At 60.6% G+C, this 19,650-nt stretch overlaps 4 protein-coding genes across 8 annotated transcripts; 1 reads left to right on the forward strand and 3 right to left on the reverse strand.

Moving 5' to 3' along the window:
- Nucleotides 1-409: 409 nt before the first annotated feature.
- Nucleotides 410-7,828, reverse strand: PI4K2A (phosphatidylinositol 4-kinase type 2 alpha). The gene is made up of 9 exons (XM_030241382.2): nucleotides 7,419-7,828; nucleotides 4,637-4,837; nucleotides 4,264-4,395; nucleotides 4,027-4,180; nucleotides 3,370-3,431; nucleotides 2,819-2,918; nucleotides 2,428-2,561; nucleotides 2,082-2,141; nucleotides 410-1,945 (listed from the first exon to the last, which is right to left on the reverse strand). The coding sequence occupies exons 1-9, from the start codon at nucleotides 7,809-7,811 to the stop codon at nucleotides 1,784-1,786; spliced, it is 1,398 nt and encodes a 465-aa protein (XP_030097242.1). The 5' UTR covers nucleotides 7,812-7,828; the 3' UTR covers nucleotides 410-1,783.
- Nucleotides 7,829-8,342: 514 nt separating this feature from the next.
- On the forward strand, nucleotides 8,343-11,970 carry MORN4 (MORN repeat containing 4). Of its 2 annotated transcripts, none has more exons than XM_018910708.3 (5): nucleotides 8,343-8,430; nucleotides 10,051-10,148; nucleotides 10,277-10,391; nucleotides 10,477-10,586; nucleotides 10,720-11,970. In XM_018910708.3, the coding sequence occupies exons 2-5, from the start codon at nucleotides 10,082-10,084 to the stop codon at nucleotides 10,866-10,868; spliced, it is 441 nt and encodes a 146-aa protein (XP_018766253.1). In that variant the 5' UTR covers nucleotides 8,343-8,430; nucleotides 10,051-10,081; the 3' UTR covers nucleotides 10,869-11,970. The 2 variants fall into 2 exon arrangements, with proteins under 2 accessions (XP_018766253.1, XP_018766255.1); XM_018910710.3 differs by having other exon boundaries at nucleotides 8,368-8,430; nucleotides 10,028-10,148.
- Nucleotides 11,971-12,045: 75 nt separating this feature from the next.
- On the reverse strand, nucleotides 12,046-15,013 carry HOGA1 (4-hydroxy-2-oxoglutarate aldolase 1). The gene is made up of 7 exons (XM_009087258.4): nucleotides 14,722-15,013; nucleotides 14,023-14,151; nucleotides 13,809-13,936; nucleotides 13,564-13,698; nucleotides 13,295-13,391; nucleotides 13,027-13,160; nucleotides 12,046-12,459 (listed from the first exon to the last, which is right to left on the reverse strand). The coding sequence occupies exons 1-7, from the start codon at nucleotides 14,948-14,950 to the stop codon at nucleotides 12,310-12,312; spliced, it is 1,002 nt and encodes a 333-aa protein (XP_009085506.2). The 5' UTR covers nucleotides 14,951-15,013; the 3' UTR covers nucleotides 12,046-12,309.
- Nucleotides 15,014-15,769: 756 nt separating this feature from the next.
- ANKRD2 (ankyrin repeat domain 2) lies at nucleotides 15,770-19,601 on the reverse strand. 4 transcript variants are annotated; one of them, XM_009087260.4, is made up of 9 exons: nucleotides 18,296-19,601; nucleotides 17,795-17,908; nucleotides 17,554-17,715; nucleotides 17,260-17,367; nucleotides 16,984-17,082; nucleotides 16,660-16,758; nucleotides 16,427-16,525; nucleotides 16,055-16,153; nucleotides 15,770-15,965 (listed from the first exon to the last, which is right to left on the reverse strand). In XM_009087260.4, the coding sequence occupies exons 1-9, from the start codon at nucleotides 18,362-18,364 to the stop codon at nucleotides 15,861-15,863; spliced, it is 954 nt and encodes a 317-aa protein (XP_009085508.4). In that variant the 5' UTR covers nucleotides 18,365-19,601; the 3' UTR covers nucleotides 15,770-15,860. The 4 variants fall into 4 exon arrangements, 3 of the variants coding, with proteins under 3 accessions (XP_009085508.4, XP_050832039.1, XP_050832040.1); XM_050976082.1 differs by having other exon boundaries at nucleotides 16,984-17,367; XR_007777871.1 differs by lacking the exon at nucleotides 15,770-15,965 and having other exon boundaries at nucleotides 16,056-16,153; nucleotides 16,427-16,571; nucleotides 16,984-17,367.
- Between the last annotated feature and the right edge of the window lie 49 nt (nucleotides 19,602-19,650).

Below are 19,650 nucleotides of genomic sequence, written 5' to 3' on the forward strand. Positions count from 1 at the left end.
AGGTATTCAGCCCCACTGCCAAAAGAACAAAACTCCAGGCCATGGTCCTGTGGCTGAAGGAGAAGCAGATATAGGAAGCAGCCTTGCAGTCTGAATGTGGCCGCTTCGTGGAGTAGAAGCAGCAGATGGGCAGCCTCATCTCCAGCCTCCAGAGCTCCCTCTCCAAGAGCCACTGGGCCCAGGAGAGACCGGAGCAGGATCTCCAGACACAGGATGCCAAGAGACAGCCTGGGCAGCTGGTTGCTCTCAATGTCCAGCATGAGCCAACAGGAAAGGAACTCTGTCCTGCAGCAGCTCCAGCAGCTGCAGGCGGCTAGTGCATCCCTATGCAGGTACACATGGATACCAACCATGGGCCAAGGAGCCCCGACCTGCTCTAGGGTGCTGCAGAGGCACAGATGTAGCCAGCTGAATGGCAGCTCTGTTATTCAGACTGTTGCATGGTTTAAATACATTACATACATTTCTACAGTGCATTAGAACAATACATTTTGGGTCAGTCAAATGCAGCTGGGCCTGGCCAGGGAGTTGGGATCTCCACTGCTGCTCCCTCTGTGCTTACACAGCCAGTGCTGAGTCCCCTCTCCATTGCAGGAGGCAAGGCAGCTGCTCTGCCTTCCCAGGTTCACCTGCCTTCATCCCTCTCACTCCCCAAAGATGGGCTAACAGAACAGCAAGACCCAACACTGACTTTCCCCAGCAGCCTGAGAAGTCACAGCTCAAGGCAAGCAGGTGCAGGCAGCAGCCCTGGTGCTGTTTTATACAACACAAGCTCAGCAGCTGCTGGTAAGAGGGGGGCTCCCTGCCTCCCCACTCACAGCAGGCCTGCGAGATTGTCAGCTCCAGGGCAGCCAGGAGTCCATGCTGGTCACCCAGTGCTCCCACCCATGTAGCAGAAGAGCCCCTCCAGCTCTTCCCTGGCAACCCCTGCCCCTCAGAGGGTCCCTAGGCACAGACAAGGCTGGCACCATGCTGGCTGCACAGCAGCCAGGGAGCTTGCTGGGAGAGGAAAGAAAGTCAAGCGAGAGCAGCTATGGAGATGAGGCAGGAGAAATGGACTGGGGCAAAAGGGGAGAGCTCCCATGGGAGAGCTCTGCGAAGCCACCTGCTCTTCACAGGGACAAGCCAGCACCTTTTTTGCCTTAGTGTCTAACTGCATCCAAGCCAGTCCCATGTGTTGTCCCTCTTATGTCCCCTCCTCGAGCCTCTAGCCAGAGAACAGCCGTTCATTGTGGTCCCCGCTACGCCAGTGGGCAGCAGGAACTCCCCCTGAGGAAAGCAGCGTGCACGGGGTTGGGGCACTGGAAGGACAGTGGAGGAGTACAGCACACCCTCAGGGAAATGGAGAGGGTATCACCTGCTAAAGGCCTTCCCAGCCTGGCAGCTGGCATGGTGAGGAAAAAATGGGCCAGTGGCTGGTGTAAAGGGCTGGACGGATCCTGGCTCAGGTAGCCCGTTCATCCCAGCCCCAAGCAGGGGTGCTCAGAACCGCATGCAGGCCAAGGAACAGAGGCAGGAGCAGGGTCCCAGCCATACCACAGTTCCTGGTAGATTCCCACACCTCCCCCTGGCCCCTGCCCCAGGCAGGGCACCAAGCTCCAATGGAGCTGGGGAGGGACCATGCCTATTCTGCCTGGCTCCTCCAGTTCAGCTGCAGGTTCCTCCAGTCACATCTGCTCGCTCTACCCTGAACGTCGAGTCCCAGCCACAGGAGCCAGCAGTGGCCCAGCTCCTCTCGCAGTGCTAGTCCAAGGTGGCCAAGCCCTGCCCATGGCTCCCACAGCTACCACCATGAGAAGAACGGCTTCCGGCTCTGGAAGCTCTGCGTGTAGGACTCACTGGCGGAGCGCTGGTGGGAGCGCGCTGTTTCCACAATCACAGGTGGCATCTGAACCAGGTGCAGTGGACTCTTCCCGTCTTTCAACGCCTGAGTCAGGTTCAGGATCTGTATGGCATAACAGAGCAATGCCTGAGCTGCCCTGACAGAGCAACAGAAAGCATCCACTCCAGCACCCTTCCTGTCACAAAGGCAGGACAGGGCTTCCTACCTCACCCATCTGTCTTCCCTATGCACAGCTTACCTGGCCTCTCATGACAGCAATCTGCTTGTGAAACTGTCCCCTGTCAAAGCCAGGGTCTTTCTGCAAGAGAGAGAGCAAATAACACACAATGAGATCCACCCACTGCTTCATGCAGTGAACAAGATGCCTATTCCCCAAGTAAGTCATACCCCCTGTCCTGTCCTACGGGTTTCCTGCTTCTCCCACACTGAATCTTCAGCTTCTGGCAGAAGGATAACCCTGCTGTGTCTCAGCCCAAAACAGTCAGGAGCTTGACCACCTCTCTGTCCCTGCAACCTTGAGAGGGAGGTCTCCAATACCACTCCTGCTTTTCCTCCTCGCACATCATCTTTACCCTCCAGCTCACCTTGAAGAGCTCATACAGATCTTCCTCCAGGTCCTTGACAAAGTTGGGGTCTGAGATCTTGGGAAGAATCAGGTCCTTGATCTCCTGTGAAAAGGGGATTTTGGCCTGGGGCAGCCATGCCCAGTAGAACGGATCTGTGGAAGAAAGCAGGAGACATTAGAACTGGGGAATGCAACGCATGGTGCCATGTGCCCCTGGGTGCCAGATTCCCTGAATCTGGGACACAGGCTCCAGCATCTGCCTTATACAGTCTCTGCTGAGGAGCTGCCCAGGAACCCAGAAGTTGCAGAGGCACAGCCCTAGCCATCTCCTCTACAGTGCTTGAAAAGGATGCCCAAGCATGGAGTTGTGTGGTTTGCCATGGTGCCTTGGCATAGCCTGAGGGACTCACATGCTCTCCAGGAGTCCGGGTGTTTCAAGGGAAAGGCCAAACCATTGTCTATAGCAGCCAGCTTGATGATGGGCTCCTTCACCACCACCCAGTCGCTGTCCTGGAAGGAAGTGAAGCATGTCACAAGGAGATCCTCCCAGCAGGAACAGTCCTCCTCCTACTCCCTGCAGCCCCACTGCCAGGCCATCTGCCCTGGCTACCACAGAGGCACAGCAGCTTCTTGCCTGTAGCATGGCACCTTAACCACAGGGAAACATAGGCTGCTTTGGGTGGGAAGGGGGACAAGGCTGTCGTTCCCCCCCCCCCCCCCAGGCCTCACTCCAAGGTCCAGCAACACCAGTTTCCCCCACAGAGTTCAGCTGCATCCTCACAAAGTTCCACTAGGCCACAAGCCACCAACACAAATGGTAACAAAAGGCCCAGGAGACAAGATCAGGTCTCAACACACTTGGAAACCCAAACCAGATGGGAAATTCCTGTCCTGCCTGCCAAGCTGGCAGTTTCCAGAAGCAAAGTCCCTGTGTTGCCCCTGCCCAGGAGCAGCCACTCACCCGCACGCCTGCGCTGTCCAGGGGACAGTCATACTTGATGAGCCAGTTGTCATTGCCCCGATCTGCAGGGAGATAAAACCAGCTGTGTCAGCATCAGTGCCTCCCTGCACCAGGCTGGGCAGAAGACTATTCCTCCACTGACCCAGAAGTGAGACAGACACGTTTTAGGCACAAACTCCCAGAGCCCTTAAACATGCTGCAGGCATGGGAAGCCACATCAAGCCCCTCACAGACAGCCCTAGATGTCCACATATTGCCAGCTCCCAAGAGAAAGGTCAGCCTGCAAGCCCCAGAGCACAACCTCAATCCCTTCCAGCCTAGCAGAAACTCAGGAACACGGTGTGAAATGGGATATACAGGGGAACAGTTAGGTGCTGGATTTCTGGATGTCCCTGGATCCTCACAGTTGGCAAACTTTCACCTGAGCACCATGGTAGATACAGATCTGCCAGTAAACAGGCCAGCAGCCAGAGCCTCAGGTGGTGAGCAGCCCAGCAGCTGCATTCTGCCTAGAGGCAGATGTCACCTGCCAGCAACTAAGGGGAGAGGAGTTTTGGGTGCAGGGAAAAGCCACAGAGACCCTATTTCCCTCCCCCTTCTCCAGCAAGGTAGGACATGAAGGAGCAGCAGCATCCAATGGCAGGCAGCTGGCCCTACCTGTGTTCCTGATGATGTAATCCAGCACCACCAGCCGCTCGAACTGCAGCAGCAGCTGCCGATTTGTGTTCTCCGGGAGCGGCTCAGCTTCAAACCGCCGCAGCCAGTAGTCTGCATCCTTGTAGCCTTCCACAAAGAGCTGGAAGGAGCCCACCTGAAGCAAGGACAGGCTGCATTACAGAAGGCCAAAAGGCCAGGGAGTTGCTAACAGGCAGGCATGGAGGCTGGCAGCCCTACCTTGGGTGGCAGACCAATGCGGTTGAAGCGCTGGCCAACTTTGGGCACCTTCTCCAGGGCCAGCCTCTTTCCTCGGGACTTCACCCTGTCAATGGCACTGTAGTTAAAGGTCTCACTGGCCAGATACACCACCTGGAGGGACATGAGCACAGTCAGCAGGGGCCTCTGGCAAATCACAGGACTGCCTGAAAAGACACAAGCATTTCCCAGAGCTCTGCCCAGCACAAGGATCCCCACAGTTTGAGCAGAACAGTCCTACTCTAGAGCACTCAATCTCCTAGGTCAGCAGTGACACAAGATAAGGTGCAAGCAGAGCTGTGTGGAAGCACACAAAAGCCTCCCCAGAAGAAGCCCCCAGCAGCTGTCCCCTCACCTTTGTGCGGGGAACAATGTTGAGCTCCAGTTTCTGGTCTACCAGGCTGGCACCTGCCTCTGACAGGTAGCCCTGATTCAGGACAAGGCAGTCTCTCCCAAAGCAGCATGGGCAGCACAACTTCTGTAGCCACTTGGTCCACTTGGGGTTCAGCTGCCCATAGGGCTCCTCATTCTTGGGCTTGAAGACGCCAATGATTTTCTGTAAGTGGGAGAGAAGAGGGCTGAGTCCAGGAAGCTGGCAGAGCTGGGACACTTTCCTCAGCCCACAGCGGGGATACTAAGGAACAGGTCCAGAACTGCCCCTCATTAGGATAATAACCAGCCTCCTGGGACCAGGCAAAACACCACAGCTCCTGAGAGGTAGGCAGAGCTGGGAAAAAGCCCACTCCAGCCAGCATCCCAACCCACAAGAGCAGAGTGCTGCCCAGAGACCTTTATACCCAACATGAGTCCCAAAAAACACCAATGATGATGCAGTCTCCTGGTAAACACATCAGTCTCATTCCAGTGACCTTTGGATGGCGGGGGAGAGCTACTGCTCATCATTGGTCATTACGTTCACACAAGAAAGGGACAAGGACAGCAATTCCTGCCCTGGCTCAAGAATCCATTGAACAGAGCTGATCCCAAACTGACCAGAGGAAAAGGACCAAAACAGCCGAGAACCTGCATGACCCCTGAGGAGCCAGGGCTCTGTGCTGAGGAGTCCAGCAGAAGGGCTGACTCTCTGGAAACACTGTGGACAAGAGAGCACAGACAGGTCCAAACTGGCCACCAGCTGGTACCAGCAGCACTCCCAGATCCTCAACCCAACCTCACACACACGCCAACCCAACACTAGGGACAGCAGTGTAGGTGTCCCCCTGCTGCAGAAGGCACAGAAGCCTGGTGCAGGACACTGCACCACCACTGAGCCAGCACTGCCATGACACACAGATGAGAGAAGGGCTGGGACAGGAGCAAGGCCACCTGTCCCCACATCAGGCATCCCTGGGGGGATGAAAGTCCCTGCTCTGGAGTGACTCAGCATCACATGCAACCAGGCCTTCTCCCCATGGCTACTGCTAGCCCTAGCCTGAGTGGGCATCACTTCCCCAAGCTGAGCTCCCGCCAAAATGTGGAAGTAGAACATGAGTCCCAGTGCTTCAGCAGGGAACCTCAATGCAATATTAGTCTGTCAGGGGCCAAAAGCCAGGCCAGAGCAAGCAGAACCAAGGCTTTGTCCACCAGGAAGACAGAAAGGGAGGGTTTGAGGGAAGAGGATCACTTGAGCCATGTCCAGATCACATGGTGGAGCCACTTTCCCTAGGCAAGCAGGAAGGCAATCCCTCGCACCAGCCCCACACGGCTGTCACATGACTGTCAATGTATCCAATATATCCATGCTTGGATATAAGCCCACAAAGAGGCCTGTCAGGAGCTCTGGCAGCATAAAGCCCTGTGCTCCATGGAACCAGTCCAGCAGAAAAAGGCCCAGTCAGACAGGGACAGCATAGAAGCAGACACCAGAGGCCTGGCAGCACAGCACCTCCTTCCAGACAGAGCCGTGCCGAAAGCAGCACTGACAGGCAAAACAGGTCTGCCTGGTGCCAGCAGCAAGGCAGAGAGAGCCTGGCCAGCACAGGGGGGCAGCTGGCAGTGGGGTGATCATAACCACTGGGGCTGGGCAGCACAGCCCTGGAGCAGCTCAGGCCCCAGTAGCCTCAAGGAAAATAATCAAAGAAGAAAGTTTTCCCCCCCCAATATATTCCCCCTGCTGCTCACAACATCTACATGCTGCACTCTTTCCTGTGCAGTGGGGTGTTTTTGGTAACCCTGGGTAGCAATCACAACAACCAGTCACACACCACATTTGCTGGAAGCAGAATAATCAGGGGGACCTGCCAGCTGACAACACCAGACTTTGACTTCTCACACTCATGCTCCATCAGCCACCCCTGAGTTTGAGTCTCCTACAGCCAGGCAGCCTCCAGCCTGCAATCCCCAAGTAGCTCATCTGGCTACCCACTCCAGGTCTCATATTGAGCAATAGGAGGGAGCTGGACTGTGGCACAAACGAGTATTTCCCCACACGCCATCAGCTGAGCTGGGAACTGACTGCAACAGCTTCCAGGAGACAGCTTTCACCCAGAGAGGGAAAACTAGGACACATCAGAGACCACAGAGCTCACTCCCGATTCCCTGGAAGCATCCCAGCACACACGTGGCAAGGGAGTCACAGGAAGCAGCAAGAGCTCAAGTAATTGGGCAGGGAGCAGCAGGTCACAAGACAAGCCAGCCTGTGCTGCATACTCAACCGGTCAGTGGCACAAAGACGGCTGCCACACAGCCCACCAGGCTTATAGGGGACCAGCTACAGGCCGAGGTCTTTGTCTCCACTATACCAACCACGCAGCCACAGAGACGATATCTCACAGTTCAAAAAAAACAGGCCAAAACCAGCTCAGCCCACAGAGTCACAGCCCTGGGGCTGGAGTCACTGTGTTCAGATGCTGATGCACAGGCCTGCGGGAGCGTGTGACCCTTCCTTTTTGGGCACAAAGCCGCAGACGAGGTTGAATCAGCACTTGGACACTGCTACCCGCATTCTCGCTGCTGGTCCCACTGTACTTCTCCCCGGGGAGGCTCAGACCCACTCCGGTCGCTCCTACCAGCCCTCCACGGCCGGTCACTCCCGCCAACGTCTCGCTCCCGGCCGGTGCCGCTCAGCCCACAGGCCTCCGGAGCTACGGGGGCGGCACCACCCCAGGGTCGGCCACGCGGGGCAAGGCCCAGCTCACCCCCTGCGGGTCCTTCACGAAGTAGCTGCCGCTGGAGCCTTGCGAGATGCGCTCGGGGAAGATGCCGCGCTCGCTGGCCAGCTCAGCCCGCCGCACCACGTCGGCAAACTCGGGATCCTCGGGGAAGTCGTTGCGCTCCCGCTGCGCGGCCGCCGCTGCCGCCGCAGCTGCTGCCGCCGCCGCCTGGGCCTGCGCCTGGGCCTGCGCCGCTGCCGGGCCCCGCGCCCCGCGCTCCAGCAGCGGCTGCCGCTCGCGGTCGCGGCCACCAGGGGAGCCGGGAGGGGAGGGCGGCGGGGGCGCGGCGGGCGGGAGGGCGCGCACGGCACCCCCCGGCAGCCCGTAGTCGGGGGCCTGCGCCCTCTCCGGCGACACCAGCGGGCTCGTCTCGTCCATCGCGCCGCCCGCCCGGCCCCGCCGTGCCGCTGCCGCCGCTTCCGGTTCCGTCTGCGTCACGGCGTCCCAGGGGCTGCTCCGCCCCCCACCGCACCCCATTGGCTGCTCCGCCTCACGTCGCGCCACGCCCAGCCCGGCCGCTGCGGCCGGAGCCGCGGGGGCAGCTGCGGACATGATACCGCTGGGGCTAGCTCGGAAACTCTCGCGCCTCAAACCGTTCGTTTGGGGAGGCCAGGGTGTCTTCGCCCCCGTACACCCCCGCCGTGGCGGCTGGCGCTAGTGCCCTACACAAAGATGGACGCTCTGGAGTGGCCGTGCCCATTTCTGCCCTTTACAAAGATGGCGACAGGGCGAGGGCGCTGCCCCTCTGCAGCCGCGCCCACTGTGGTGAGATCCTTGCCCCACACAAAGATGGCGGCCGGCGAGGGCGTGCTGCGCAGCTGGCCAATGAACAGTCGCGTTGCTAGTGGTTGCCATGGAAACAGCCAACGGCGAGTGAGGATAGACGCTGGCGGCGTGGCACCGCTCGGCGGGGCGGGGTGCTGGCAGGGGCGGTGGCGGCCACCGCCCCTCGGCGGGACCTGCTGGGGAGCGGTGTAGGCGAACAGCGCGGAGCCAGGTGAGCGCGGGCCGCGGGTCCCTGCGCCACCCGCCCCGCCCGCCCCGCTCCTGGGCACGCTCCGGGCCCATGAGCATCGCCACGCGCGTCCCGGTGGTGGGGCGTGCGTGTATCAGCCGTGGGTGCATGCACACATCGGGGTGCGGGTGCATCAGCCGTGGTGCACGGACACGGCGGGGTGTGGGTGATCGCTCACGGAAACAGAGACACGACGGGATATTGGTACACCGGGGTGTGAGTGCATCACCCGTGGGCGCGGTCACGGCCCCGGACATACTCCCCGGGCGGGGTGTGCGCGCATCTCTTGTGGGTGCGTGGTACGGGCAGGATGTCCGTGCCTCTGCCCGGGGGTGTGTGGTGCAACGGGGTCGTGCACCCTCGGCCGCTGGGCGATTCGGGCAGCGCGGGGCGCCTTGCCCCTCCCTGCGGCGGGCGCGGTACGTGCTGCAGGCTCGGGGCGATGGGAGCCCAGCGCGGGCGGGTCCGGCTCCTGGGCAGGCTGGAGTGCTCGTGGGGTGCTGTCCTCCGGCCGAAGTGTCACAGGCCGTGCTGGCCGTGTCACAGCCCGCGGCAGCACCCTCTCCTGCGCCTGGCGTGGCTGGGCAGGCTGCAGGGTGGGAGCCGGCGGTGCGCTCCCGGTGCCTCCCATCAGCAGAGAGCACTGTTCAGTCACTGTTCGCCTTGGCTGGGGCCATTTCTCTGACACAAAGCCCTGGCAAGTTCCTGTTTTGCTCCTGAATGCCGCGTCCTGCTGGTTCATGTGGTTCAGTACCCACCTTTTGGGTGATGTGCAGCCGACTGTAAGCAGATAGAGCCCGCTTAGATGCTGGGAGCCTCTTCCCATCTCTGGTACTGCCTGAGCCGCCCGGCAGCTGCTGGAGAGACACCGCCCAGCCCACCTGCGGGGCTGTCTCTATTCTGGTGCCTTCCCTGTGTGCTGGGGAGAGCTGTGCTGCATGGCAAGGCTCTGTGAGGTGTGCAGGGCTTCAGGGGCTGCTTGCTGTTGGCAGGCAGGTTTGCAAAGCCTGGGTAGCCAAACAAAGCCCTGAAGCCCCAGGATCCTATCTCTGCTGTCCCTCTTGGGAGGAGTGTCCTCTCATCCTGGAGGGTGAACCGGGTCTGCCCGTTCTTGATGCTGAATCTGGAAACTCCACAAGCTCTCTGTCCCCTCTTCTGAAGTACTGCTCCTGAACACAATCCAGCAAATCCATCTCCTCTCCAAAACACTTTTTTCTGCCTGGGACTGTCTCAGAAAAGCTGAGAATGGCTCCTGGCCTGAGCCTCCACAGTGCAGGACCTCTGTGGTTCTGCTGGAGTGCCATGATGGAGGCAGCCAGTTCATGCCACTCACTCACATTTCACAGGGCTGTGACCCCCCTGGGCTCACATCTCCCTGAGCTCTGCAGTGGGGCGGGCAGCAACCCGAACCTGACGGCTGGGGTTTCAGAGCCTGGGCAGGGCAGCTGTGCTCCTGGGCTCACCTCCTCATCTGTGCTGTGCCCTAGCAGAGCTGTGCCCAGGGCAGACAGGCGCCTCTCTGCGAGCTGAGAGGATGCAAGGGCTCTGGGCAAGCCGAGCTGCTCTCCCTGCCCAGCAGCTCCCTGTGCCTCTCCCTGCCAGCTCTTGTCCTGCTGTGCCGGAGGCTGTTGCCATGACCCTCACCAAAGGCTCCTTCACCTACTCCAACGGGGAGGAGTACCGCGGCGAGTGGAAAGAAGGTGAGATGTGGCAGGAGGGAACGGTGCCACCTGTGCTGGGGGACAAGCAAACCCCACACCTCTGCTCAGCTCCACACTGGGGCAGGTCCCAGCTCTGCCCAGTGCTGCCCATTTCTGCGCTCACCTAGGTCGCAGGCACGGCATCGGGCAGCTGACATTTGCTGATGGCACTGCTTACGTGGGGCACTTTGAGAACGGGCTCTTCCACGGCTGCGGCGTGCTCACCTTCTCTGACGGCTCCAGGTGGGCACGGTGCTCCTGCGCACACCTCCCTGGGCATTCCCCCTTGCCGTGGGGAGCTGCTGCCTCAGGAGACCCTCCCACACAGGTATGAGGGGGAGTTTGTGCAGGGCAAGTTCAATGGCGTTGGAGTCTTCACCCGCTGTGACAACATGACCTTTGAGGGCGAGTTCAAAGGCGGGCGCGTGTATGGCTTTGGTGAGTGCTGCACGGCCCCTGCTCAGCATGGGCCTTTCCAGGACCTCCAGCTCCATCCCTCCTTCCCTGGCCTCATCCCCGGTGGGTGCAGCTCCCTGCCTCTTCACTCCCAGCCCTTCTTTCCCCTCCCCAGGTCTCCTGACCTTCCCTGATGGCTCGCACGGCATGCCCCGCAATGAGGGCTTCTTTGAGAACAACAAGCTGCTGCGGCGGGAGAAGTGCACGGCCATCATCCAGAGGGCCCAGGGCGCCTCCAAGTCTGCCCACAGCCTGACAGCATGATGGTGCCTGCATCCCTTCCCACCAGAGCTTGGATCCCCTACTTGGGCACTGGCTGGCCCTGCTGGCCCTCGAGAAGGGATGTGGCACTGCTGGGTGCCTCCCTGCCCTTTGTCCCCTCCAAGCATCCTCCCGCCAAACCCCTGCCGCTGGAGGGGATGGGACCCTCTGCTCTCCACCCAAGTGCCCTGGGGCAGCCGTGGTGCCTTCTCTTTCTGGCTGTAGCCTTGGCACCTGCTGGAGCAGCAGAAGGACAGGGTGATGGAGGTGTAGCCTTTCTTCCCCCCAGGAAGACTGTGGACCACTACAGCTGCTAGCCCGCTGCAGAGGATGGAGCAGGGGGGTAGAGGCTGGTCCCTGTCCCCACTGCCAGGATGCCTTGGCTGGAAGCTGCTGACTGAACCATGTGCCCCCAGAGGGGCAGCTCCTGGCTCACTTTGTTGCCCTGGTCCTGGTGGCAGGGTGAGCACCCCAGGCATGCTGTAGCCTGGGCCCTCAGCTCTGGGTGACTGGCCATCCCTCTGCATGACCAGGGTACAGTGACATTGATTCTTACGGTCCCCAAAGAATCCAGCCTGCTCTCAGGGCCAGCCATTGGGCTGCCTTCCCCTTATCCCTGTGCCAATCCACCCATCCACCTACTGCCTTGGGGACACCAGGAGCAGCATCCCCACCAAGAGCGACTTGGGAATGCCCAGCCTGGCGCATGTCTGCTGCACACTGGTGAGGCTGGTAGCAATGGTGAGCAAGGAGAAGGGTCAGCTGGAGCCTGGAGTGAGGGACTGCATGGAGTGCCAGGGCTGGAGCAGGAGGCCTGGGCAGAGCAGGGTTAGACGTATGGTGAAGGGGCAGGCAGGGGGCACACAGTTCCCCATTTTGCCCCCCACAAGCATCCTTCACCTCCCACTGCATGCTCACCTTCACCCCCGGTGCCGTCTGGCTGGCTGTGGCACAGGGGTCCCTGCAGCCCTCACTGCCCAGTGCAGGGCTGCAGGGGCTGTGCCTCCCTGCCAGTCTCTGCCCACACCGGGCCCCGTGCCTTGCTGTGACCCTGCCTTGTGCTGTTGCCTGCACGGGCCTCAGCTGAGTAAACCATGTTGCCAAACACCCGTGCCATGTCTTTTTTGCCGGGAGCAGGGATGGCGCGGGCGCCTTGCACAGAAAGGACTGCAGACACAAAGAGGAGACTGCAGGTTTATTCATGGCACAAAGATCCACCCCTTCCCAGGTGAAGACAACAGGTCCGTGGGGGCTGGCAGGGATGCAGGCTGGCTTGGGGTTGCCCTCCTCTACCCTGTCTATCCAGTCCAGCCTTGTCCAACAGGGAAGAATAATATGGTGGCCCTTTCCTGGCCACCTCCCAGTGTCCCCAGAATGTCGTCAGTTCCCCGGGTCTCTGACTCCTGTACCTTTCCAGTGTGGGAAGGGGCAGATGGAGAACACCTCACAACCAGCCATTGGCACTGAAAGTGCTCCTCAGCTCTTCAACCTGGGCAGGGCTGAGAGGGGCCAGGGGTGCACGGCAGGGACCTCCGTAGTAGCCAAACCACTCCATGGCCTTCTTCAGCCCCGGGATCCCAAACCGGCGGGTGACCTGTGGGAGGGAGGGAGGGCATGGAGGCTTTCTGGCTCCCAGGGGGCAGCATGCTCTCTGGGCTCCGCTGTGCAGCCCCTGCTCCTTTGCTTGCCATCACTCCTGTCCTCCCCAGGTGGGAATGCAAGGCTGGCAGGGTGTGCGGTGTCTGCAGCACCCCATGAAGTGCCCACTGTGGGGTGCGGGGGCAGAGCACACCCACACAGGACTCCGCACAGGAGCTCTGGGGCATGTTGGACTCTGCAGCAGGGATAGGCCCTTCATAGTGGGATGAAGGGTCCAGGAAAGACCAGCTCTCCCCCCACACACACTGCTGCCTATAAATAGCCAGCGAGGCTCTCACAGAGGGGCATGCACCACTGCCTGGTGCCAGTGAACAAGCTGTTCACTGCTGAAGGGCTGGCACTTCCCACCTTCTCACCTCTAGCCTCACTGGCCAAGGTGCTGTGCCATCCTGTCCCCCTGAACCACCCCTCCACCCCCTGCAGCCCAAGGGACTTCCATTCTTTGCCTCTGTCATGGCCTGGCACCCCTCCCTTCAGCACCCATGGGGTTCTGCCTGCTCACCGCTGTGTTGGGCTCAATGAGGCGGTGCTGCAGGTCACGGGCCTCCTGCCACTGGCCCGTGCGGCACAGGTGGTCCAGCTGACACAATGGGTCACCCAGAACATTGGCGAGGGCACACACAGCCCCAGAGGCACCTAGAGACACCAGGACACCGTGGCAGCCAGCTCAGCATGCTGTGCCTAGCCAGCACCTCTCAGTCTCTCGCCTGCCTCCCCTTGCCAGTGTCCCCAGGCAGTGCCCCCAGCCAAGGATGGGCAGCTGCACTTACCCACAGCATAGCTCGCCAGCAGGAAGCCAGCGGATCCTGCCAGCACCTGGAAATCCTCCTGCCTTGTCTTGTGGACCATCAGCCCCATGCGGGTGATCTGAGGAGAGACATGCCATGCCCTGGGGCAGGCATCACCCAGTCCCCCTTGCTGCAGGGTGCCTGCTGGCAGCCCTGGGGTCCAGGGAAGGGCTGCAGGTCTCAATTTCCCATTCCCAGCTTAGGTCCACGTTTGGTGTTAAGCAGCCCTGGGAAAGTCCTGCCCCACTCACATCCCCACCGCTGTCCTTGATCCCAATGATGTTCGGGTGCTGAGCCAGGGTGATGACAGCCTCCATGGGCAGGTCCAGGCCAGTGTTGGCAGGGACACTGTACAGTACCACAGGGATGGGGGATGCGTCGCCAACCTGCAGGCAGCCAGGCAGATTTCAGTAGCTGGGGTAGGTTGGGGACACATTGGACGTGTGTAACCAGCTGCCCCAGCTGGGGTGGCTGGCAGGTGCTGTACATGGCCCACCTCTGTGTAGTGATGGATCAGGGCAGCAGTCGTCATGGCCCCCCGGTAATAGCAGGGTGTCACAACCAGTGCCACGTCAGCCCCCGCCTCTGCCATGCTGACTGTCAGCTCGATGGTGGCCTGGGTGGCTGGGAGGAGGCAAAGGGGTGAGGGGTGCTCCAGCGGGGACACATGGCCCTGCACTGCCCCCCACGCTGCCCACACAGGTACTCACATTCACAGCCGGAGCCAGACAGCAGCAAGCGGTCCCTGGGCAGAGCCCGGCGCACGCAGCTCACCACCTCCACCCTCTCACGGGATGACAGGTATGGATACTCCCCGTTGGAGCCCAGTGCCACCAGCCCTGGAACACAAACATGGGGAGGGCAGTGCCAGGACTGTCAGGGATCTGCATTACTCTCACTCCCTTCTTTGCCACTGGCACTCAGGCAGAGCTCCACAGCCCACAGCGTGCCCTCTCAGGCCTATGTCCCTGCTGTCCCAGCCTCCTGGTCAGAAGAGAGGAGACTCTGGGGATCATCCTTGTGAGGCTGCAGCTCCTCTCCTATCATCTATCCATCCTTGGCAATCAACAGGTCATATCCCATTAATTTTTCAGAGTGTGCATGGGAGTGCACTGCATAGGTTCAAGCCTGCAGCTATGCGTGGAGCATGTGTGCAGGCCTGCATGTGTGGAGTGTGTGTGCAAGCCTGTGCTGGTGTGTGGTGGGGGTGTGCAAGGACACACTTGTGTGCCTGCGCACGTGCGTTGCAAAGAGCCCCAGGTGGGTGACCCGAGGTGTTGCCAGCCACGGAGCAAAGTCCAGCTAGAGGCTGAGCACCCTTGGGAAGCTGGCAGGCTGCCTGCACAGCCTCTGTGGCAGGCGAGGATCTGGCGGGAGCCTGCACGGAGGAGGACGGGGGTAGCGCTTACCTCGGAAAGGGATGCAGGCATAGCGGTGCAGGTTCCCCTCCAGCTGGGCATAGTCCACCTCCTGTGTGGGTGAGAATGGGGTGGCGAGCGGTGGGAAGATTCCCCCAAGATTGAATGAGGGCTCTGATCCCTGCGGGGTGCTGAGCCCCCGGCAATGCCTGGGGGCTGCCCAGCGCAGAGCTGCCAGGGCGGACCGGAGGGAGGAGGCGAGGCGGGTGCTGAATGCCATGGTGGCCGGGTGCTGTCGCCGGCTGTGCTGCTTGCCTCGCCGAGGGGCTGTTAATGTTTGACGGGGCACGTGAGGGACCCGCAACCCTGCTGGGCAGGTGACATGGGGGATGGTACCAGATGAGCTCAGGATGTTCTTCCCCCTTGGAGCTGGCTGCAAGGAGCTCAGCGCCCCTCCAGGTGAGCTTTGGCCACCGCGGCCGTGGCTTTCCCTTCTTTTTGCCAATCTTGGCAGCCATTCCTCTGCCTCGTACGGGGCTGGGCTGCAAGGTCAGGGAGGAACCAGGCATTGCAAGCAGTCCCACGGCTTTGGTCAGGGATCACCTGATCCAGCTGTCAGCGTAGGGTCTCCTGTAAATGGGTGAGTCTGAGCATTTCCATATAGGGAGCAGTGAGCACTGCACTCGGCATGTATGCAAAGGGACCACCTGTCCCCTGGGGATGGCTGCAGCAGGAAAGGCAGAAGGACAAGAAGCCATCCAACCCCACAGAGCGGCTGTCCAGCACGGGTACAGCTGCTGCTCTCTGGCACAGCCCCAGCCTACAGCACAACATGGACTCAGGTTGAGCTGTCCTCCATGAATTTTTCCTCCCTGAGCTTGCCCAGGTGGGACTTCGTAGGACTGTGAGCAATCAGGACTCCTGCAGTCAGGAGTCCTGCCCTTGAACCACTTGGTGTCACCAATACTTGAGTCCTAGTGATAGGAGGCAGGGGTCATCATGCTGCCAGATAACCCTGCTCCCAGGATAGCCCAGCTTCCCCAGGTCCATCAATGCTAGTGCAGGCTGCCCAAACACAAAGCCACCTGGAGCCAAACACTGCTCTTTGCTGACTTTTATTGACACAGACAAGATTGTCTGGATCCTGCTCCTTGGAGCTGGGCCCAGCCCTTGGTCCCTGCCTGGTGCCATCATGCAGGGACCTCCATCTCCCCCTGTGGCTGATCCTTGGTCTCCAGCGCCTGGCGTGTGTCCACCTGCCACTGCTGCACCAGGTCTGTCGGGGTCTTGCCAGCCTGCAAGAGTGGGCAGAGAGAGGCTGGGCACAGGGTGGTGCAACATGGTGGGGCAGGAAATGGCCTCGGTGCTGGCCCCACATACTCACCTCATTTTTGGCCATCATGTCAGCCCCGTGCAGGATCAGCATTTTGATGATCTTGTAGCGACTGAGCCGTGTGGCATCGTGCAGCGCTGTGTCACCCTCCTGTGAGAGACACAGCTTTACTGGAGCGTGTGGTCCAGGGACAAAGACCCTCTGCTTGACCCCAGCACTGCTCCTCAGTCCCCAGCACACCAATCTTCACACAAGAGGGACTGTTCCTGTCTCAGACCTGGCTGTGGCTGCAACCACCCTGGGGCAGGGATGCGTGTGTCCAGATGTCCCCCCCCTGTGGGTGCTGGAAGCCCTTGGAGGGATCAACACAGGGAGGGGGATCAGTGTTGCCCCCAGTGATGCCTGCATGGCTGCAGCACTCACCCTGTCTGGGGCATTGACATCCACCCCGCAGTGGATGAGATGCTCCACGATGTCAAGGTGTCCGGTTCGGGTGGCCACGTGAAGGGGTGTGCTGAGCAGCTTGAATGGGGATGAGATGGACATCAGGGGGGATCAGCACCCACACCTACTAACCCAACAGAGGGTCAGCTCTGGTACTTCAGGGTATGCCCCTGTCCCTGGCACAACCCTGTGACCTGCTTTGCCCTGCCCACCTTGTCCTTCACATTGAGGTCTGCCCCGCGGTCCTGCAGCAGTTTGACAGCATCCAGGTGCCCACCCCGGCAGGCCCAGTGTATGGCAGTGCAGTCCAGCTGGAAAAACAGTGCTGTGTCATGGTGGGGGACACCCCTACCCTGTGCCTGTCCCCTGCCCCAGCAGGTCCCCATGCTGGAGCTGAACTGGCAGAGCCCTGCCTGCAGCCACGTCCGTGATGGGGACAGCCCTGCCCCACTGCAGGGTCCCCAGTCCTGCTGTAGTTCTGGCTGCACCACACCCAGGTGCTCAGACCAGCATGCAGAAGCAGAATCCAGACTCACCCGGTCCCTGAAGTCAACAGTGGCCCCACTGTCCAGCAGCTTCTGCAGGATTTCCATGTGTCCCTCCAGTGAGGAGCGGTGCAGGGCTGTACGGTGGAACTGGGGGACAGGGTGGCACATTGGAGGACGGATGCATCCTCCCCTGCCCAGGCTGGTTGAACCTCCAGCCCTGTCCCAAGGGTCCCAGCCCTTGCCCACAGGCATGGTGGGGCATGGCTGCAGGACTTGGTGGCATGCAACAGGCTGGGGGGAACCGGTGGCTGCCAGGGAAGCTACCTCATCACATGTGTCAGGGGAGCCACCATCTGCCAGAAACTTCTCGATGATGTGCATCTTGCCCTGGACAGCAGCTCGCAGGAAGGTCTCTGGCTCCACAGGACCCTCCTGGCAAGGGCACAGGCTCAGGGCTGGGGCAGCAGAGGGGTGCAGGAGAGGGGACAACAGGGGGGCCCCCCTGCCCTGCTTCCCCAGGGAGGTCTCTGAGTGGCAGGGTGTCCCGGGGGCTGGCCTGTGGGTGGTCCAGCCCCTATCCCAGCAGCCCCCTCCCACATCTTGGGACCCCTGACGTACAATCTCCAGGGGTTCGGGTGGTGGAGTGGGCTCGGGGGTGGCTGCCCGCTCTGCCCGGCGCTGCCGGCGCTGCTTGCGGAGCTCGATGAGTCGTTGGATGCTCCCCACGTCGATGATCTCCCGCCTCAGATCCACTGAACTCCTCCGCACCTTCTCCTGGCCCTGGTGAGCACACACAGTGCCCCGTTTGACTTGTCTGTGACCAGCCACCCCTGGCCACCCTCCACCCCAATCCACTCACTTTGATGGCCTCAAGGCCCCAGTTCCTGGGCCCACGGTGTTTCTCCTCCTCCAGCTCAGGTGTGTTCATCCGCTCTACGGCCGGCGGCTCCCGTACTCCATCCCCTTTGAGTTTCTGCACAGGCACAGCAGGTGCTGCACGGTCTTGTCTGGGCACAGAGCAGCCCCACTGCCTCCATCCTCAGCCTGCTGGGGAAGGTGGCTCTGGGCATGGCTCCACTCGCCGCTGAGGTCTGTGGGGTGCTTGGCAGCCCTTGGGCTTGAGCTTGCCCGCCCACCCTGCTTGATAAGCCGGGCACCTGCTGGCTGCTCAATTCTGCCCCATGGGCTAGAGCTGCTGGGTTGGAAACTTGATCCCCGAGAGCCCTTGGACACCTTCATATATCCCCCAGGATGGCAAGGTCAGTGCCAGCCTCCTTACATTCAAGTCCCTAAGGATGGACAGAGTACAATGGGGGCTCCTACTACAGCCCAGGAAGGTTCCCCCACCCTATGGACCCACCTCCTCCTTCTCCTCCTCTGCCAGCTTCTGCTCGATGAGCTCCTTGGCCCGTTCCACATCCAGCTCCATGTCTGCCTGCAGTGCACAGTCCTGTGCAGGATCTGTCCTCTTCTTCTTGCTACCACGGGCAGGGAGTTCCCAGTCCTGGCTCCTGGTGCTGCCAGAGGCTTTGCTGGCCGTGGGGCTTTATGCTGCTGGCCCCTCTGTCCCACAGCCCAAGGGCACCAACAGCTGTGGCTGCTCCACATGACTGGGGCAGCTTTGCCATGAGCTCACCCTCCTGCTATCTGGCCCTGACTCACCTCTCCAGCCCCACACCCTCTTAAAGAGCCCCCCCCCGACACACCCTGGGTTGACCAGGACATCTGTGCTTGCTATGGGGAGCTGCGGTGTGCAGAACCTGTGACAGCCAGTCAAGAGAGGCTCAGCAGAACAGGGACATGATCCAGGGTCATCCCATAGGCATGGCACCTATGCCTGTGCCACCCACCCTGGGCAAGCAAGATGGTAAGATGGTCCTGTGGCTCCCATCTCTGTCCAATCAGATGCTGCAGCAGCCACCAACGTTGCCGGAGGTTCTGTGGCACCTCAGGCAGGGTGGGGGGGCCTGCCCACCCCAAAGGGAGGCAATGGGTCCTCTCAAGTCTCTCAGCCAGCAGCATGCAGCATGGGTTGCCAGGAGTCATGGCCCCTCTGTGCTGCTTTAGAGGATGACCTCAGGTGTGGAACATTCTGAGCAGCCCTGCCAGGGTACCCAAGGCTGCCTGGCCTCCCCCACAGTACGTGGCAGCCTGGCAGCAGGAGAGTGGCCTCACGTGGGGCCAACAGGCAGAGCTGGCAGCTATTCCCGGCAGCAGGAACATTGTTCAACCCTCCTGAGAACTCCCCCCTTGTAAGATGAGGTCCCTTGTGCCGGGACAGTTAATGCGCTGGGCACTGTCCACCAGCACATGACCTGGGGGAGGGACAGAGAGCTACACGTCACTGTTACCCTCCTGGGCAGTTTCCAGGGCCATCCTGGGGTGCCCTGTCCCATGGGTGTGACAGCCTTCCACAGTAGAAGGACACTATTTTCACCACAGCAGGCCATGGTGGCCATGAAGGTAGTCTTGGGACTGTTCCCCTCCACAGACTGTCCCACCTAGCTCAAGAGTAGACACCAGCTGAAATCTCTAGAGTGGAAGCACCAGGAAAGGGAGGTGGTGACCTCACACTAAGAAGCAGCTGGGATGACAATAGGACAACAAAGGGGAAGGGTCCTAGCAAGCAAACAGCCAGGGCTGGCAGGACAGGGTCAGGGTAGCACTAGGGAGCAGAGCTGGGGTGTCCAGGCTACCCTTGACCACCCTGTGCCC

This window comes from Serinus canaria, chromosome 6, assembly GCF_022539315.1.
Source record: "Serinus canaria isolate serCan28SL12 chromosome 6, serCan2020, whole genome shotgun sequence".
In the NCBI taxonomy this organism is placed as follows: domain Eukaryota; kingdom Metazoa; phylum Chordata; class Aves; order Passeriformes; family Fringillidae; genus Serinus; species Serinus canaria.

Excerpts from the sequence above, each read along its gene's own strand:
- HOGA1 (XM_009087258.4), bottom strand. The coding sequence starts at position 14,950 with ATGGCATTCAGCACCCGCCTCGCCTCCTCCCTCCGGTCCGCCCTGGCA. Across the intron at positions 14,152-14,721 it reads TGCCTGCATCCCTTTCCGAG|GGCTGGTGGCACTGGGCTCC; the intron begins GTAAGCGCTACC and ends TTTGTGTTCCAG. Across the intron at positions 13,699-13,808 it reads TGATCCATCACTACACAGAG|GTTGGCGACGCATCCCCCAT; the intron begins GTGGGCCATGTA and ends GGCTGCCTGCAG.
- PI4K2A (XM_030241382.2), bottom strand. The coding sequence starts at position 7,811 with ATGGACGAGACGAGCCCGCTGGTGTCGCCGGAGAGGGCGCAGGCCCCC. Across the intron at positions 4,396-4,636 it reads ACATTGTTCCCCGCACAAAG|GTGGTGTATCTGGCCAGTGA; the intron begins GTGAGGGGACAG and ends ATGTCCCTCCAG. Across the intron at positions 4,181-4,263 it reads GCATTGGTCTGCCACCCAAG|GTGGGCTCCTTCCAGCTCTT; the intron begins GTAGGGCTGCCA and ends TCCTTGCTTCAG.
- MORN4 (XM_018910708.3), top strand. The coding sequence starts at position 10,082 with ATGACCCTCACCAAAGGCTCCTTCACCTACTCCAACGGGGAGGAGTAC. Across the intron at positions 10,149-10,276 it reads CCGCGGCGAGTGGAAAGAAG|GTCGCAGGCACGGCATCGGG; the intron begins GTGAGATGTGGC and ends GCGCTCACCTAG. Across the intron at positions 10,392-10,476 it reads ACCTTCTCTGACGGCTCCAG|GTATGAGGGGGAGTTTGTGC; the intron begins GTGGGCACGGTG and ends CCTCCCACACAG.
- ANKRD2 (XM_050976082.1), bottom strand. The coding sequence starts at position 18,364 with ATGGAGCTGGATGTGGAACGGGCCAAGGAGCTCATCGAGCAGAAGCTG. Across the intron at positions 17,909-18,295 it reads CAGAGGAGGAGAAGGAGGAG|AAACTCAAAGGGGATGGAGT; the intron begins GTGGGTCCATAG and ends GTGCCTGTGCAG. Across the intron at positions 16,759-16,983 it reads CTGTTGACTTCAGGGACCGG|CTGGACTGCACTGCCATACA; the intron begins GTGAGTCTGGAT and ends CTGTTTTTCCAG.